The following is an 18,949-nucleotide window of genomic DNA, read 5'->3' on the forward strand; positions in this document are numbered from 1 at the left end:
TTAACAAACTCATGGTTCCGCTTTGTTTTTAGGGAAGTTTGGACGCTTCTTTTGACAAACTATTCGATTTTGCCCAAAAGTAGCACACATACACAAACACACACAGACGCATACAGACCATGAAGCATGAATCAACTTTTCTTCCTATGCTGAACCGCGAACACGACCTAGCCAGACGGCAAGGCTTCCTTCCCCTCGACAAAGAAAACCCGTCGAATCCGCGCCGTATCGGCCCGCCCGTACGTCAGCGACAATCCTCCCGAGGGCTGTCCGATTTTATTGGCCATCGGGGACGTCGGCACCCGGAACCGAGGGCACCCGCGGAGGGCGGAGGAACTGTGAACTTGTCGAATGCCAAAAATCGAATAAATAACGACGGCTCCTGACGTGTGCTGACTGTGAGGGTGTGAGCTCCGTGCACCGCTCAGAGTCATTGCATTGCAATGGACTGTTCGCGGTGGTGTAAGTGTGGAAAGGAAGCTCGTAATGTCCTGAGAGAAGAGACAATCGTGCCACGCATCCAAAATCCCTGACCGGACTAGTAGAGTTGTGGTGAAATTTGATACTTAAAGATGTTTTGCATAAAGAAGCACAACACGCTTGGGCATATCGCTTGTGGCCGTGGCTTTAATGCCAATCGGGGTGAGTCGGGGAGAGGGAACACTGTCGTTTTACCAGATGACTTCGTGGTTAACGCGGTGGATTAAACAATTTCCTATTAATTCACGCCATGTTGAAGCATCTTTTTGTAGCACGTCTTGTTGCTTTGTTGGTATGAAAATTGTTCCAATTTATCATTGCGATACAGAGCTGTAAGCGTTGAGGGGTTAGGCAGAGTTAATTACAAGCCATTTCCTACACATGGCTTAAAGTACCAACGATTTGCAATGTGAAACTAAGGAAAGTAGTTGATATTAAAGCATTCTTTTTTTTAACAATAATGTTCCTCTCATTCTTATTATTTGGAGCAATAACCATAATCGATATCTAGGCCTGCCTCAGCTCATAATGGGCCTGCATTTTGATTGGTTTACTCATAGCCTGCTATGATAGACAACTGCATCACGACATCAAAAGTGTGTTAAATTCATACCGTAAAGTTAATAGTTTCGCATTAAATTATTTATTTTTATTATTTATAAAATTAATAGTAAATTAATAGTTTCGTATTTCTCAGAGCTGATTAAACTTCTGATTGGTTTTGTTTGATACACTTAAATGCATTTTAAAATGTATTTGTACTTAAATTTTCAATTCATTTAATTTAATTCATTATGTTAATGTTATGCATTAATCCTTTTTAATAATGCGTTAAACATCCGCTGATGATTATCATTTGCTGTAATCCAAACCACTCTTTCTTAAGAAGTGTTTTGAATTAAAAAAAAATAGTTTCAATTATTTCGGATCGTATTAACCGCGTAACTCAAGAATAGACTGAACATCGTTCCCCGTGTCTATTCTTTTCTTAAATACAGTATAATCTAAAACAATAAAGAAATGTTATTTTTCTGTTTCTATTTATGATTCTGTATCTTTATCATATACTGGCCTCACTCTTCTCTTGTCTTATTCTTTTGAGACCAACATCTTCAATATCACTAGCCTAAATAGAACTAAGCTTAATTAATACAAATAATACGCAAACATGCCGGCCTAAACAGGCAATCGAGACTTTTGAAGTTTTGAAGATAGCTAGTCCTTACCAGGGGCGGATTAAACACTACGCAAACTAAGCGGCCGCGTTGGACCCCAAGGTTTCATACATCTTCTCGTTCAATACATTTGCAGAAAGGCCTGCAATTATGTGGCCGCTTTGGGCCTCCATCCCTGTTAATCCTCCACTGATCTTTGCTACGAGAGAACTGTGCATTCTGGGCTTGAACCCACGCAAAAATTGCAAAAATAATTAAACTACTGACACTCCACATTACACTTTTTATGTACAACGTTTTCACCAATTCATTAAATTTATTACTATGAATATATTTGTAAAATTCAATGCCTCAATTAGTCACTCCAATACACGTAGATATCTGTAACGTTGTGGTCATTTTGCATTATATTTTTTATTTTGTATCGTCACTATTGAAACTGAAATAAACGACACTACTAGTTAAATAACTGAAGCATGCATATACGAAAACTATTGCTCATATACGATAAAGTAAATGCCGTATTGATGTATTATAGTAATTTCGTTATAATATCTTTTCTGTCCCTCATTGAACTCTAACAGTGTCGCCTCATGTAGCAGAACACATCTAATTCATTGCTCTGTCCCTGGCTGTAGTTTCCAACAGATGTAAGTGATCAATCTCCTCCGAAGGTCTGTTTAAGCTGATTTTGAAATATTAAACATTAAAATTGAATAAATCCCACGAGATGTCATTAACACATAAGATTTCATTTCACTTCTAATTTATTCATCTTTTTTTAACTGCTTTCGTGTATTCCATGTATTATGTTATTAGTTCTACAGATTGAGATTTTTCTTATAGGGGAAAGCGGGGCAAAATGGGCATCTTCTATTTAAGCATTATTTGACTACAAAAATTCTTTCCAATGCTCAAAATTGTTCATTGGAGTGTTTTATGAACATCATGTACGTTATATAACCCTTAAATAATAAACAACAAAAAAAATGCAAAAGAAGATTTAGTAGCATATTGATGTAATGTTTGCCTCTTCGAAAATAAGCTTAAGCCAGTGTCACAGGGATGGTTGGAAAATTTACATGGTATGTTTTTAAAGATACGATATTTCTATACAATTTGTCTGAAGAAAGCGCATCAATTGAATACATGTGTTTACTAAAATAACAATATACATTATACGTATTGTTTTTATTTTTTTTTCTTTGGCACAACAACCATTGTCGGTCAAGGCCTGCCTTTGTACACACTAGTGAAGTGAGCTTGGCTTTCAATGACTTATTGTTACCATAGCAGGATAGTCAGTCCTACGTATGGGGGCACGGTCTATTCGGGGCTTGAACCCATGACGGGCATGTTGTTACGTCGTACGAGTTGACGACTGTACCACCGGCCCATTCGTATATACAGAAATACTAAAAGTAATAATAAAAAATACAAAAATGCTTCACGTGGGGCAAAAGGAGCAGGTGCTTTTGACATATGGCGCTTGGTAAGACTATTGTGTTGAATATGTCCCTACAATAATGGCATTTGGCATAGTTTCAAAAAAACCGATTTTGTACATTGAAACGTGTGAAAACTGTTTTAATTTTAATGATATATTTTTGGAGGAATTTTAATGGCTTTCCTTATCAGCAAACCAAACGATAGGACGAGATTACATGTCACGTGACGTGTGCAACCGTTACCTAAGCGCAGTTGTTGTGGCCTAAATTACCCAAGTGGTTTGACTTTTCACGCAAGGACTGTGTTGGAATGAGGTCAAGTATTAGCCAAAATAGGTTTGGCCATCTTGGATGCCATTTGATAGCAGAAAGCCCTGAAAATATCATCAAAACATTAAACGATTATTATTAAAAGAGGCATCAATACATTTAGTGAAACATTCAATAACCAATTTACAATTTTCTTGTGATTACCAGAACCGATTTTTATCACAATTAAAATTAGAATCGAAAAAGGCTCTTAGATGTCAAACTGCCTGTAACGAACTTTTGGCTACTTGTCAAATCGTTCTATATTACTTGACCTCGTTTGTACACAGTCCTTGGTTTCATTTTTTGTTTACATATGCCCCAGGGCTATGCCCATTTTACCCCGCGTGTCAAAATAGCTAAAACATCAACTTTTATTTTACACTTTTTTCATGTGTTTCAGATATTTTAAGACTACAGTCTGAACTCATTGGTTGAACTTCGATTCCCTGCCAACTATTGAATATGTGCTTTTTAGTTGGCACGTTTTTCCATACAAAAAATTTATGAAATTTTTCTCGGCAGGCCATGCGAATTTGGTGAATTTTTCAAAAACCGGTTTTCCCATACAAACGCATGATTTTTAATTGAGTTGTCAGCCAACTATCGAACGTTCAACTAAAAACCGTTCAACTATTGAATTCTGACTGTATGTGGCAATTTTAAACCATAGATAAATGGTGGAGGCATGTAATAATGTAACTGCAAGGCCAGATGTGGTGAAATATACAGCGAAATGAACTATTTAACAGGTAAAATATCTGTCAGATAACGCATCACAGCAACCAGCTGATGTGCAATATAAACAAATAATGTGTACAAAATTGCAACTAAATCCATTAAAAAACTTCAATATCAAGTATATCGTTAATTTTCAGTCAACAGTTCATCATTTCTTTCTATTTGTAAATTTTCCGCTTAAGAAGGTACTCCTTTGAAGTGATATTCGAAAGCGGATGTTGTATCTGTCCCAACCCTTTAGCTTTACCTGTCAAATATTTCGCTTGTCAAATAGTTCATTTCGCTGTATATTTCACCTCGTCTGGCCGCACGGTAAGAATAATTGTGTTTTGTGACGTATTCAAAGGAATATTCAGTAAACTGCTTAACATGCCCATTTTGCCTCGCTATCCACTACATTGTTCACTGTATAAAATTTATGCTTCTTTTCCCAAACGTTGTTTCATAAACTTTGGTTGGGTTGGGTTTGGTACTGCGTATGATGCTCATCATGCTGATTTATAACAGCCCGAACCAACATGTTTGACTTTTATGGAACTCTTTTTGATACCATTTCTTTAGTACCATCAATTAGCAATTATTAAGGTGGTTTTATAAATTTTGTATCATCGTTGTACATATAAATCCAATGTGTAATTATAAAATGCAAATTTTAATATTATAAGCAAACAAATAACAATACAATTGAGAGTTTGCACTGACTTTAGGTAGGGCATAATACATGTTGGAAACTTATAATCTACTCCACATTGCAATACACTTGCTTGGAAGACACCTCCACACAACCACACACACACAAACCACCCTTGTTACTCTAACACTTCACAAACACGCGCACAAAACCAAATCAATGTTGTGAGAGTGGTTTGTGGATTGCACACACAAAAAGATCCATCCATCTTTAGATCCATCAGCAAACTATCTTTACGATCTGTTTACACTATAAAAGTACACAGATTTGTTCAGTAAAACTCGCTCGTGCCAATTAACCACCCCCCCCCCCCCCCACTTCAGTCCAAAGGTAATAAATCGATCCTGCAGCCAAACCAACGCTAGAGCGAGAGCGAGTGAGCCAGTGAAATGGCGCACCGATAATGATGATATGGACTGAAAAAGTGGCCCGATTGGTTCCACGTTGGCGCTAATCACTATTTGGATTAAAAATTACCAACTCATCAACTTCGAGCCCAAATTGGCCCGTCAGGCTTTGTTGTCTAGCCTGTGCGGGACCTGTGGTACCTTGGAAATCAAAACAAACCACAAAGAAAGAAACAGTTACATACTTAACTGATAGCGGAGCGTAAGGTGAACCAAACAAGCGTCCAGTTGAGAAGATACCAGCAACCGGTCCGGTTTTGATATGTTCACTGTGGTGGCCACTTCAATAATCAATAATCGATCGAATCGATTTGATCCGCCCATTAGGTCCCGGCAGTACAGCGCAACCCCCCCAAGAGAGTCCGGCCAGTCCGGGATGGTAAGCTTATCAGGAACTTATTATCACAGCCTTACTTTGTCGAGAGAGTGTGTAGAGCAGTGGCTAGCTCTTTCTATCGTATATGGGGTCTTCTTGTTCGTACCACATTATCAAACACCACTCGAGTAAGCATTTCGGGATCCATATCCTGGCCTATCAGCGTGTGATCGATCGACGCCTCGATGTAAATGCCACCATTGCGCATCGCTTTGCGCCATGTTTGTTATACACAGCGAGTACGCGAAGAGCTCTGTATACTCTGTGTACATCGAAAGCGCTCTTAACTTCCCCAAGGCCCAGCTTTATCAGTCCACTTCAGTCGATCCTAGTGCCTCGCGTGTCGTGTGGCTTTGTTGGCGATGATTAAGGTTCGGTTTTCTTTGCTGTGTTTTTTAGTTTTTTTCCATCCCAAATCAAGTCAAATCACTCAGTTTCGTGAAGAGGTGATACATTTGCTCGGTGCATTATCACAAACAAAAAGGCTTCACACACACACTGGTACAGAACGCGAACGCATGCAACGCACCGTCATGTCTTCCATGCTGACAATCTGTCGTAAATCATTCCAACGACGAACACAATCACTCGTGTATGATTTATGTTTGCAACACCAAACCCTACAGGACGTCCCGATCGCATCCCGCACGGTGATGATGATGGTCTGGTCAGATCGGACAACAGTACTACCCAACCCACCAGGCAGTGCCTTAATTGCTTCCATCAGATCGTTCTTCCGCGCGATACGCGATCACCGTGGCTGATACGTTTCCGTGCAATCGTGTAACCTTGGGCCGGGGGTTGCTTCGAATAGGGTTGATTGGTGCGAAAAGGTGCGCAACAGAAACATGGTGGGAAAATAAACGTCTTCCGGTGTAAAGGTATGGGTTTGGACTGCATCTTGTGTCGGTGATGCTCACATACCGTCCGTGGGTATGGGTGGCAAGTAATGAGATCGAACCGTGTCATACCGCTGTAGGTGGTTTATTGTGTGTGTGTGAGTATGTGACTGTTTCTTTAACAAGTTCCACCAATTATTACTAATGAAACTACATGCAGTGCAAGGGTTTATGGTGTCTGGGAATGGATGGTACGATTCTGCGTCGACAGTGATTAAATGAAACCCAACATATGATGTGCCTTACAGTCGTTGTTACCTAATTTTGGGTCAAAGGCATCAATTTTTGACAGTGCGCATCAATTTTTGCCTCTAAGGCTTCAATTTGTTGACAGTGCGCATCCATTTTTGACTCTAACGAACCTATTTTTGTCTGTAAGTCATCAATTTTTGACTCCTGTAGGAAACATGACAATTTTACAAGGTATTGAAGCAGATTTTTAACAATTGTTATTCTACATCTTAAAAAAATACAAAATCAATAAATCAATCAATACTATCAATACAATTATTCACTATTTAACTTAATTTCAATCATTTCAGAACACACAGTTTCAGAAATTACGTTAAATTTTGTAAATAAAGCAATTGACTCACAGTCAAAAATTGATGCTTTATATACAAAAATGTATGCCCAGTGTCTAAAATTGATGCCTTACAGACAATAATTGATGCGCACTGTCAAAAATTGTTGCCTTTGAGGCAAAAATATGTGAGTTAGAGACAACGACTGTTAAAGTTTCCAGTTTTTTTCGCGTTTATCGGAGAAATTATAATAATTTTACGTATAGATTTAATTTTGATACATTTAATTCGAGACAATTTTATCCAACAACAACTATTATCTTTTTAAAATGTTAGAAGCTCGTGGAATTTAATAGATAAAAGGGCTCTTAAAACCACACTTTGTGCACTAAACCATACTCTGGCATCGATTAATTGATTTGAGAATGCAATAGCATAGAAAGGTAATTAGTCAGAAGTGATCTTGGAATTGATCAAGCTGTACCAGTTTATTTAAATATAGAAAGAAAAGCATGATCTTATTACCAATTTAGTGATTTTATAAGTTTTATTTATTTCAAACCATGAAACCAATAAAGAAATTCTCGCAAATGCTTTAATACACATTTTCAACGTGCTTAAAAGCTATAAGGAAACGAAATAAATTCCGAAACTTTGAACCTGATAACTAAACTTTTCATGGGATTTTCGAATGAAAGATTGTTTTGATTAACCAAAACGTGCTTTTTGCACCAAAATCAAAACTAAAGTAAATTATATTAAAAGTGTTTACAACAAACAAAACTAAACTAAACGTCTGACAAACAATCAAATTACTCGGGTTAAGATTGAATATTCTACTTTCACCATAATTATAGCATGATGAAAACAAAACATTTAACATTGTATTCATTTATTATCTGTTGTTTAGTGTATTTCACTGCATTTAGATTCAGTTACTTTTAGGGAATGATATCACAGGTTAAGATCGACAACTGTTTATAATTTATCCAACAGAAGGGTATGAGTGATAGCTAAAATCTATACTTTTAAACACTATTAAACAATTTTTGGCCCCAGTTACAGTTGTTAGAGTTCAACTAAAAAGTTTTGAGTGGCCCGAACCCGATTTTTGAAAAATCCCCGAAAATATCATTTCACTTTTTAGCGTAACAATATACGCGGTTATACTGATCTATATTTCGAGGCTTATGAAGTACCACGCAGCCGTATAGTCAATCCTTACTACGGCGATGTATACGAGTCTTGAACCTTGTTGAAAATCTTGAATGTTGTTGACATTTATATTGTATATTGCATATTATTGAATAACCTTTATAATTGGCAATTACTGGAGGTTCCTTTAGCAAATGTGTATTTTTAGCACTTTTACCTTTACAATTCCACCAAGAAGATAAGCAGATATTCTTTACAAAAACTTTAGTTTGTGTTAGTGAATTCAGAACACTTATGATTTCGTAAGGGTTTTGGAGCTAAAACATCAGTTGTAGCTTTACACGTTGTTGAACAAATCATAAAAACGAATGTTCATTGGTTTGATAATCATTTTTCTTTACAAAACCTACGTTTCCCTAATATTGAATGCTCGTTTTCAATTAAAATACATACTTTTGGTTTTTCTTTTATAGCTCAAACAGTTTACGGTACACTGATACGGTTTTATCACGATAGATGGTCTGACAAACTGTAGCAAAATGCTTCTTCTTCTATTTGGCGTATGTTCGCGTAGGACATGCCGGCCTATTACACAACAGGCTTTCCAGACTTTATTCAGTACCTCGCAGCCGGATAGTCAGTCCTTGCCACGGGAGGACGGTCCACTCAAGGCTTGAACCCAGGACGAATATTAAATATTGTCGTTCGAGTTGAGCAAAGTGTGTGAAGTTTGAAAATCTCTTCAAATTTCCAAGGTATTCAGAATTGACTAATATGTACTGTAAGTATCAAATAATGATCAGATGTAAGTAGAAATAAGATCAGAATGTAATGTAATAAATTGATAATTGATACATTATCATAGGACAGGAAGCTCTTTGTGCAAGAATGACTTGATGCTGAACGATCGTCTGCTCCATTCTCACAGATTTTTGTTATTTTGTGCATTTTTTATTGTTCGATTGATTGTTTCCGGCACAGCATGCAATATCAATTCCTGCATTTTTTTTCTCTACTAAAAGCTCGCCTACTCAGCATCAAAAACTTGAACAGTAGGGACGGGCAATATTTTTAACAAGTAGATACGTCTCACACACAAACCATTGCTTGCCATATCATTGGTACCTCCTTAGCTTCTTGCAACAAACTCCAACGTGCTGGTGAACATTGTACAAGAACCTTTACGAATGGTGATGCGTCTTGGTGCGTTACTATAGCAACGCCTTCTACTTTTCGGCCCGGTGAAGAATTGACGACGGACAAGAGGAAAAACAGTAATGGCCGATGTAAAAAGTCTCCGAAAACGATGGTAGAACGAAGGGAGCATAGTAGGCCGGGAATCAATTAAGGACACAATCCCAATCCAGCTGCTGCTGCCATCGTTCGATTGGAACGTCTTATCTGCGTTCCCTTCAACCATTATCCTTCCCGTTGCCCTTTGGCCCTTTTGCCGGCCCTTTTTTATCGTCTTCTTATGCTTCTTCTGCTTGTAGCGCTTGCAGCCGTATTGGATGGGAGATGGGAGAGAAAAATAAAGCGAAGAAACAGAAGACACCCATCGCTGAGAGCAGCAGCGCAGCACTGCAGTGTCAAGGCAACGTGGCTGTGCTGCCCCATCGAATAATCCGAACGGCCGGGGCCGTGCACGGTACAAGGGTATATAGGGTGGGGTGTTTGGGAGAAGCCATAAATTAGACGCTGAAATGAAGCGACCAAACAATGCTGAAGCTGACGCAGCGCTAAAGACGCGAGACGGGCGACACAGTGGAGAGAGACACCGAGTCAGAACGCCAGCAGTCTTTTGGAATTGGAATGGGCTGGTCCGGGCAGAAGATAGGTGGGAAAAAATTACCTTTCAAAGTATTATCCAGTTTTACGTCTTTCCTGCTGTAAGAGCTTCTTTCTTTCTTAGTGCGTTTTCTTTTCTTCTCGTTTTCACAATCCAGAAAAAAGGCCTTTTGATTATTGATTTCAGCCCAGAAAGTGATCTCGTGCAGAGGAGGAAACGTGGAATACAGAAACGTAACAAATGATCGACATTGAAGGAATGGTGGTCATCCCGAGCAGCATTCTTCCTGATTAATGAGCCACACCGTGGAACATTAAATGATGAAACACGGTCGAATTAGGGGGAAAACGAAAGGAAACAAATCGAAACAGTCGAATCAAAAAGGTATATAGAATAAAGCATCGGACAGAGTATGAATCCTCAAGGCCCGAATAATGCTTACCAAATATATTACTTTTTTTTTAGACTTAGATGCTATCTTATTCTTCTCAACAGCCTCCTTTATGTGTCCGCTTTGTCCACTCAGTGTGTGTGTTTGTCCGTGAAACCAACAAAAACGATCGCTTTCATTCGCCATATTGAGATCATTTTACACGCGGCGCATTCAGCTCCCTCGTGCGTGTTGATGGTGGCCATGTTGCCGGCTGCCTGCCCGACCAGCCAACTAATTAAAAGCAATCCGATCAAACGGATAAGCCCTTATCTGACGCGTATCGTGTGGTAGAGAAAAGGGCAAAATATGGCCTACTACGCTAGGGGTTGGATAGGGGTGCCGAATACGATCGTGCATCGCAAGATCGCATGAAAACGAGAGGCAAACACCAAGAAATGAAGAAAGCTTTTGACTTTTGGTCGAATTAAAATACCTGTTACCTGTCGTTTTTTTTTTTTTTGTTGTGTTGTCCTTAATTTGGACTTGCATATTTTAGCTCGTTTCAGCACAAACACACACACACACACACACACACCTTAACACGGTCTATACTCGATCCTCGACCCGTTTTCGATCGGGTTGCTTTTTTCTGCGTTCTTGATAAAACACTCCCGCTCCGGGTTTTATGGTTCCCTGGGGACCCCGGAGGTGTCATAAACGTTCTGGAACAGGAACGCAACAGAATGGTTGATGCGTTTCACTTCTCTCACTGTGTGCTTTTTTTCTTACAGTAACTCTGACGTTTTTTCTGGTTTTTCGAACGATCTTTCCCATACCAAACCAAGTTCGTTGTGTGTGCGCGCGCGCGCAGTGCTCAGGCTAAGCGCAACACGCTGCACTACATTATTCCTCTGCTCCGCTTTATGCTTTGTGAAATAAAAACAGAAAAAAAACCTACAGAAAAAAGAGAAACCGTCCAAGCGCACCTTTACCACCGCTGTAAAACAAGCGCTGCAAGGATCAGTGAAAAGTCAGAGGGAGAGAATACATAAACTATTTTAACAACGGTCAGCAGCGACGAATCCAATCGAATGTGCGAAGAAATTGAATACTTCGACACTCTGCACACTGATTGATCATTATTATTATTATTATTATTATATGCAGCATTGCACCCATAATAAAGCTCCAAATTCCGTTCCCATGCAATCGCGTTGCGATGCAATAATGATGCAAATAAGCGTGGAGAATGGGCATTTTTTAAGGAATCTCAGTGATTGGGATACAATTGAATCAGCAATGTTGTAAATGTTTATTCCTGCTGCAAATATATTTGTAATTAAGAGATAGGAGTTATTTTGAAGTATCTGTGTATAGCACCGAAAATACGATCAAGTATGGTCAGATTTGATTAAACGATTATTTTGAGTGATTTATCAAACTTGTCAATAAAAGAGCTCGGTTATCATCATGCACTGTAGTGAAACTTGGGAAGACTTCTGTTGGTGAGTGAAAATGACACATAGATTAAAGATAGATAATGTCCTAATCATTTATTTTTAAGAGGCCTGCAGTAGTGAGTATTTATTCCCTTAACAGCTTGGCCAAAGGGAAAGTTATGCCATTAGTTTATACATAAATGTAAAACATTCGATTTCACCTTTTCCAATTCAATTTAAAATAGTTTGTGCCCAGTTGCTTACGCATTGTATTGCTACAAACGATTTACCGAATTGATTCAAATTACAAACAGTTTCGGACCCTTTTGCATAGAATATGAGGTAAAAAATATAAATTAAATTAGTCACATTACTTTCCATTCCATTTTAACAGAGCAAAACCTTCTAATTCTGAAACTTCAACTTTCTACCTTTTAACTTTATTTCGTCAGGACCAACACAGGCCAGCGGATAACCTACCATGTTTGAGTGTTTTTTTTCTCTCTTGTACTCTTAGATGCATTAAACCAAAATGCGATTGCCTCGATCTTCCTATGATCTATGATCTTCCCTGTACGGCCATCTAGGCATTTATTGTATCCACCTTCAAATATCATTACATTCTTGTTATTTGCATTGCCAAAAACATATTTTTATTGCAATGGTGTACAATTTACCATAGATTCTGATGTAATATAACTATTTCGACTAGTAAGTAAACTGTAGTAAGTAAAGGTGAACTGTAAAACATGACCACTGGAGGTGAACAGATCGATAGAACATATTTATCAAAAAATAGGAACCTTCAAAATTGCAGTTAGTTTTTCAATTAATTCTTAATTATCGTGGCAAACATGTAAATTTAATAAGTGGTAACGTACCATACAACATAAATTTATTGTTGAAAAAACTACATTCAACAAAAACAGTTGATCTTCAGTCCATTCTGCTCAATAACTGTTTCTTGCTTTTCTTCTATCACCCCGCGTTAACGAACACACGCTTTGATTGATCCCATTCGCCATGGAAACGGGACAACCAAACGGAATAGCAGGCGCATTGTGCTCCAAATTTCGCTACAGCAATCGCCATACATCGCCGAAAATTAATTAGAACGATAGCACCCAGCATCGGCATGTAAAAGAAAATGGCCAACAATAACAAATACAACAACAACAAAAAAAACCAGTAAAGACACACGCACAAGCTCGTATCAAAATTCCTATTGGACCGTTCCACCCAGGCCGAAGAGACGAACCTTGTCTTTATCTCTCCGTCGCCCCACTGAAATGAAGACATAAAACGTTTGGACCAGCAACCAGCTACGGCGGCCATCAACAACACCAACAACGGTGTTGATGATGGCGATGAGGCTCTTTATCGTGTAATCAAGCGGACACCCATTAGCCATTGCGACGGCAGGGCAAGCCTTCGGGGGGTTTCGGGCGTCTTCTGCACTTTTCCACTGGATGGATCACATAATTTTCGTGATCCGTGTGGTTCTGCCTTCCTCCTCAACGGTAAGGGTGATGGAAAAGGACGGACGAATGATGATAGCAAGAGCAACGGGCTGCCATAAAATCTCCGTTTGTTCGCTCGACGCATGTATCTTGACCGCATCGAATCTGTGGCTGGTGGCCGAACCAGCCACCAGCGCCATTGTCTATGCTCTTCCCTCCCCCCCCCTTCCCCCCGAAAATGTGCCCATTTCTAGCTCCGTTTATTATTAGCGCTACAAGCCATTAATTAGGGCTGGATAGCAAATGTGGAATTAGTTTGTGTGGCATGGTGGCGTTAACTGATTAAATTTGATAGGACTCTTTGCGGGGTGAGGGTGATGATTCACGAAACAAAGTGCATTGAACTTTTATCATTCCTTTCCCTTTTTGTTGTTGTTAGAAATCAATGATATATCACTATGAAAGCTGGAGGTTTGTTATTAATTTATCAAGCAAACGAGATCCAATACTGGAGACACTTTTGTTCACCAACACCGCTGAGAGACATCGACAAGCTTTCTTTTTATTTAATGAGGCCCTCGAGAGCCTATCATGTGGCACACGATGGATTTTTAAGAGTTTTAATAAATAACGTGCAATTTTAACTATTTTAATCCTAAAGTTGAATTTCATCATTTGAAAATCACATTCATTTTGCATTATTAGACAGACATTTCATAGAATCTGTTAGCATGTCAAAGCGAGATTGAAACATTCATCCATTAGTTAAAGCTAAGCTCAAAATGGCCCTGAGCAACATTATTTGTACGGCAAAGTGGCCCACGAACTGAAAGCTTTGGACATCTCTGATCTAATATACAAAAACAGGGAACAAAACGTTTCTTGCGCGAGTTATTGCAAACGTGCTAATCAACACGTGACTATTGCGTAAACGTGTGAGCTGCATAATGCCAAGCAGATTGTATTCTAATAGCACCAGACTTTTTAAAAAAATAGCCATTAGATGACGATTATTTTTGTCATGATTTAAAAAAAGCATCCGTGTAGTGTTTGAGTGTATTGAATTACATGACTAATAGTTCTATGACTAATAGCAGAACACCACGACCCTAGCCGCAAAATCGGGTTTCCGCCGCGATTTTCGACCAAGCGAAAATAAAAATTATGCCATTTGTATGGGGCGAACACACACACGAATTATGGTTGTTGATTATGGTTGGGAAGATTATGGTTCTATCTTTTGTTTCACTCTCGCTCACAGGCGATGATGTCCCGTCGCATTCTCTCCATGTTACCGGCTCAAGGGTATGGTTGTTGCTGCTCTTTCTCACACATGAGGAAATTTTCTTTCTCCTTGTTTTTCACATGTGTGGCATTGGCATTGGCTGCGAACGATCATCTTCCTCACGATCTTTTAGTCAGTTAAAGGGAAATTGTTAGAAGCAATGGCTCTGGCACACCAAATGCTATACAAATTCGTGCTCGTTAATGTGCCACACTGTACGGAAAGCGTTTTGTGACTAGCACAACCACAAACACAGTATATTTGGGACACATTTTGGTAAAATATTTCTGCGGTCGAGCAACAATTAAATGCCGCATATTGTATACCCTTTAAACCAAACGGCAATCTGCTGCAATCTTTTAATCGTCACTCTGGCGCTCTCTTCGACCAGCGCCCCGACTCATTGAACGCATGCTGTGATGAGACCGGTTCCTACGAGACCGGACGAGATCGATTCTTATCCGGACCATTCCCCGGATAGCAAGAACCGACTATCCGATAGCGTGATTTGAGTAAGGTTAAGAAGTCGTTTCAGCCCTGTCTATAGCATTGTTTGTTATGTCAAAGAAGAAGAAGACAATGTGTACGGCAGGCTATGAGCTTGCTATCGATTCCATCCACACGACAACTTGCGCGTTGATCAAATCCAGATTCGAACGACGGCGCTCTAGCCAACGCGCAATGCATCAGCAGCCAAAAAAAACGGGAAAAAAAATAACCCCAAGCCAAGCGCGCTCACACAAGGTCAAGCATTCGCCAATAATTGCTGGGAAAACGAAGGAGCCCAAGCGCCACAGATTAAGCTTAAACGACTGGAAAATTGAATATCCATAGAAAAAAAATGAAAGCTCCACAGTTTCATTGGTTTGATCAATAGATGGCGTATCACAACTCATCATTATATTGCTATCCTTTTCTTGCAATTTGTTTCGACAAGTTTCATCTTATCATGACCTATTTAGCCTTCTAACTTTCTGAGCAAAAATCTATCTTACTGGTCGGTCGTGTGATCAGATACGTGGGTATCAACACCAACGACCATTACTCAATTTTCACTTCCTTCAGTACTGGTAGTATCAGTTGGAGTTTAGTATTTAAACAATCGTATCGCCGTTCTAGTTCTAGCGATGCATAACTTCAATGCGAAACCATACAACAGTACAGAGGAAATGAGAAAGTTCTCCTCCAAGCGATGAAGCTCAACTGGTTGGGGTATCCCACCAACAGAGAGCGCCACCAGCTTTTTCGCTATTTTTAGAATGCATGAGTCGTTTGCCGTCTGCTAAACGAAGTCTTTCTATATTCCGTTTAGGTGGTCGTTTAGTGGATTTGTGGCACTTGGGAGGTGGGGAAGGACGTCACTCAAAACGAATATGATCTGGTAGAACGGATAAAGAAGACAGCAGATAAGCGATATCACTCCCACCACCATCATATGAACAGCTGGTGTAATCGCAACTACCGACCAGGAAGGAGTGCGGGGGAGGGCAAGATTCATTTTTTCTAGCCATCCATAATTTTTTTTTTTTTTTTGTGGCTGCTATTCGATACAACAACCCTGGGAAATTTGCCACAATTTTTGCCATAAAACCCTTCTAAAAAAGTTCGCTAGGTCGAGTAACCTCTTAAACCGGACGTCGTGTGGACCCGTCCACACGACGTCCACACGACGTCCGAAATATTCAATTTTGCGGCTAGGGTATTTTTTATCCTCTTCTAGAACGAATTCTGACGGATAGATGGCGCTACCGTATCGAACTTCGCCGAGGGGTACATCAATTGCTTCTTGTATGTCTTTTTTTTCTTTTCTTTACAACCAAAGCTATTACTAAGAATAATTCGACAGAACGCATGTTTAATTAGCATAATTTAGCAAACCTAGTTGGTTTGCTTTTCTTTCTATTTCTGTTTACTTACCCTCTATTATTGTACGCCATAACTATTTAAAGATGTTACCAGTTCTGATGGCCCTAAAAGACTAGAGTATTCGTACTGTTCAGTTGCCACTTTTTATAGTTTAAACCTCACATACCACATCGAATTAGTAATCAAAAGAATGGTAAAAACAAAATGTAATTAGATGATATCTACATCTACAAACGTCACTCGTATGACCAAGAAGCAACACACGTCCGCCACACAGTGCAGAATGGCCCCCCAAACCGGTTTTGTCTCTTTGTTTTCAATGCAATTGTAGTTCCACGAAATAAAGACGTGTTCAAGTGCAGTCTACTTTGATCGAATCTTCAGCACAACAATTCATCAAAAATGTAAGTTATCACTTGAAGCAAAACACTAAACATACAGCTACAACACAAGGAATTCTTACGTTCTTAAGAATTTATTCCAAACCCCAACACTCCGTGCTCGCCTCTGCTGTTATTGTGTATAAACAATCAACTTCCGTCTTACATCCCCAATGCCTTCTCCATCACTGCATGGGGCTGACGCATCACTTCCTGGTGCTCCTCCAGGTTAAAGATGTCCGAGAACTCGATCATTTCATCCCGGCCCGTTAGCACGTCCCGGGCCAAATTTGTCGACGGAAGGAACGGCAAATGGCCAACCTTCGAAACGGCTTTCAGTTCCATTGCAATTTTGAGCGGCGCCGCTAGTCCCTCGTGCTTTCGCAGCATTTGCATGTTGAGATTGTGACGATGTTGGTCGAACTGTGAAGTAAACAATTTTGAACATTAGTTGCAATGAAAAGTTCCGGAAGCCGGTTGCGAACAGTACTCACGTTCAGCTCGGACTGCTTCAGTGGATGGACGGCCTGCAGTTGGGCGACGCAAGTTTCATCGCGCGGCTCCAGATGGCCCATGAACTCGTTGAAGGTGGCCGGCATTTTCGGAGTTACTTTAATGGCAGCATCCTGGTGGGAAGTGGAAATTGTTAAATACGAATGTGAGCAAAGTGTGATGGTTTAGTTTAACACTCTAGTCGCCAGCTTACCATCTTGATACAGTTTAGTTTAGGTGAGAATGATCGCGTCCACAAGAAATGTTTTGCTTTTTGCAAGTAATGATGTGCCGACTTTGACAGTTCCAGTGCTGTCATCGCGTCGAAGCCATCAACCCCCCTTCAGAAACGGCATGTCGATGAAATTGTTTGGTCGACTTGAAATTTTGTTTAATTTTTGTTTGCCTTCGTTTCCAAACAGTTTTGAATATTTGTGCAAGTCACGTTGGAACAATTGTACGAAAATTAATTGTTCAATTTTAAATTTACATCAGTGAACTGAATGCAATATGTGTTTCGATTAATTTAATATTTTTCAATGTAGACTACTGTAGCGGAATTGGTGCTATCAGAATTGCACACCGTTGCCAAAATGAGCAAATGCTTTCTCGCGTAGACTTCGTCACAGTTTGTGTGAGCACATGTCGTCGCCGAGATGCGTTTTAAAATAACAACAGAGATAGTAAACAGCGATTAAAGGTCCATCAATCAGCCCCAGAACTTCGCCGCACGGGCTCTGATTGTTCCACGCTCGGAAGTATTTGTTATCTGCGACCGCCAAGCGCATTCAGTCACCTTCCAAAGTTCCTAGCATACATACCAAAACAGCGAGATGTAAGTGGTGTTTAATTTGAGTGCAATTTGCGTTACTATAGTGTTAAACATAAACATAAGTTCGAACAACCATTAAGGTAACATTCATTTACAGGCGCCCTAAATTGACGCTGCAACAGCTGAATGCGCTCTCGCCCGGAGAGTTTCACAAAACGTTCGAAAACGTGATAGAATGCTGGCCGGAAGCTGCCATATTCTGCTCGGCCCTGTTGCCCTTCAAAAGCTTCGCCACCATGATCGCTGCCTTCCAAAGCTACCTGGAGCGCTTGCCCGCCGAGACGAAGCTGAAAATACTGCGCCTCTATCCCGATCTGGCCGGGAAAATGCTGGACACAAACCAACTATCGGAAGATTCAACAAACGAGCATGCATCGGTGGGTCTGGATAACTTGTCCCCGGAGGACAAAAAGAAGCTAACGGATCTGAACGAAAGGTAAGAGCCGATGCCACGATTAGGATTAACATTACAAGGCAAATTTTGACTCTTCTATTACGATCTATCGTTGCAGTTACAAGGCAAAGTTTGGATTTCCCTTCGTGGTTTGTGTTCGGGAAGCGTCCAAGTTTGAAGTGATACTTCGCAGCGTATCGGAAAGAATCCATCACACCGTTGAGCAGGAGCTGGAAATTGCATTGGAGGAAGTGAAGAAAATTTGCCGCCTACGAATCTTGCAGTTGGTTGACAATCTGTGAAACTGGTTAGAATATCGTGCTAAATGTTGCTGAAAATGGTGTTACTTTCATTTTAATAAAATTTGCTAAAAGGCTTTTTCTCCCCTTTGAAGCTAATCCTTGGAGTATATTTACAGGATTTTTTTTCTATTG

General features: G+C 39.8%; 2 protein-coding genes and 1 long non-coding RNA gene across 6 annotated transcripts; 2 read left to right on the forward strand and 1 right to left on the reverse strand.

Moving 5' to 3' along the window:
- The first annotated feature begins 5,903 nt into the window (after positions 1-5,903).
- On the forward strand, positions 5,904-10,440 carry LOC120900904. Of its 3 annotated transcripts, XR_005739259.1 has the most exons (4): positions 5,904-6,624; positions 8,679-8,986; positions 9,699-10,042; positions 10,152-10,440. It is a non-coding gene; the product is annotated as an uncharacterized LOC120900904 (long non-coding RNA). The 3 variants fall into 3 exon arrangements; XR_005739258.1 differs by having other exon boundaries at positions 8,679-10,042; positions 10,118-10,440; XR_005739257.1 differs by having other exon boundaries at positions 8,679-10,042.
- Positions 10,441-16,712: 6,272 nt separating this feature from the next.
- LOC120900901 (2-oxo-4-hydroxy-4-carboxy-5-ureidoimidazoline decarboxylase-like) lies at positions 16,713-18,926 on the forward strand. Of its 2 annotated transcripts, none has more exons than XM_040308497.1 (3): positions 16,713-16,821; positions 18,219-18,557; positions 18,634-18,926. In XM_040308497.1, coding segments are annotated over exons 1-3 (525 nt in total). In that variant the 5' UTR covers positions 16,713-16,819; the 3' UTR covers positions 18,818-18,926. The 2 variants fall into 2 exon arrangements, with proteins under 2 accessions (XP_040164431.1, XP_040164430.1); XM_040308496.1 differs by lacking the exon at positions 16,713-16,821 and adding an exon at positions 17,736-18,124.
- Positions 16,871-17,634, reverse strand: LOC120900902 (proteasome maturation protein). Its single transcript, XM_040308498.1, has 3 exons — positions 17,504-17,634; positions 17,292-17,423; positions 16,871-17,220 (listed from the first exon to the last, which is right to left on the reverse strand). The coding sequence occupies exons 1-3, from the start codon at positions 17,606-17,608 to the stop codon at positions 16,960-16,962; spliced, it is 498 nt and encodes a 165-aa protein (XP_040164432.1). The 5' UTR covers positions 17,609-17,634; the 3' UTR covers positions 16,871-16,959.
- Positions 18,927-18,949: the final 23 nt, after the last annotated feature.

Source organism: Anopheles arabiensis, chromosome 3, assembly GCF_016920715.1.
Source record: "Anopheles arabiensis isolate DONGOLA chromosome 3, AaraD3, whole genome shotgun sequence".
Taxonomy (NCBI): domain Eukaryota; kingdom Metazoa; phylum Arthropoda; class Insecta; order Diptera; family Culicidae; genus Anopheles; species Anopheles arabiensis.

Coding starts and splice junctions, on each gene's coding strand:
- LOC120900902 (XM_040308498.1), bottom strand. CDS start 17,608: ATGACAGCACTGGAACTGTCAAAGTCGGCACATCATTACTTGCAAAAA. Junction 17,424..17,503: donor AACTAAACTGTATCAAGATG/GTAAGCTGGCGA, acceptor ACTTCCCACCAG/GATGCTGCCATTAAAGTAAC. Junction 17,221..17,291: donor TGAAGCAGTCCGAGCTGAAC/GTGAGTACTGTT, acceptor TTTACTTCACAG/TTCGACCAACATCGTCACAA.
- LOC120900901 (XM_040308497.1), top strand. Junction 18,558..18,633: donor CTAACGGATCTGAACGAAAG/GTAAGAGCCGAT, acceptor CTATCGTTGCAG/TTACAAGGCAAAGTTTGGAT.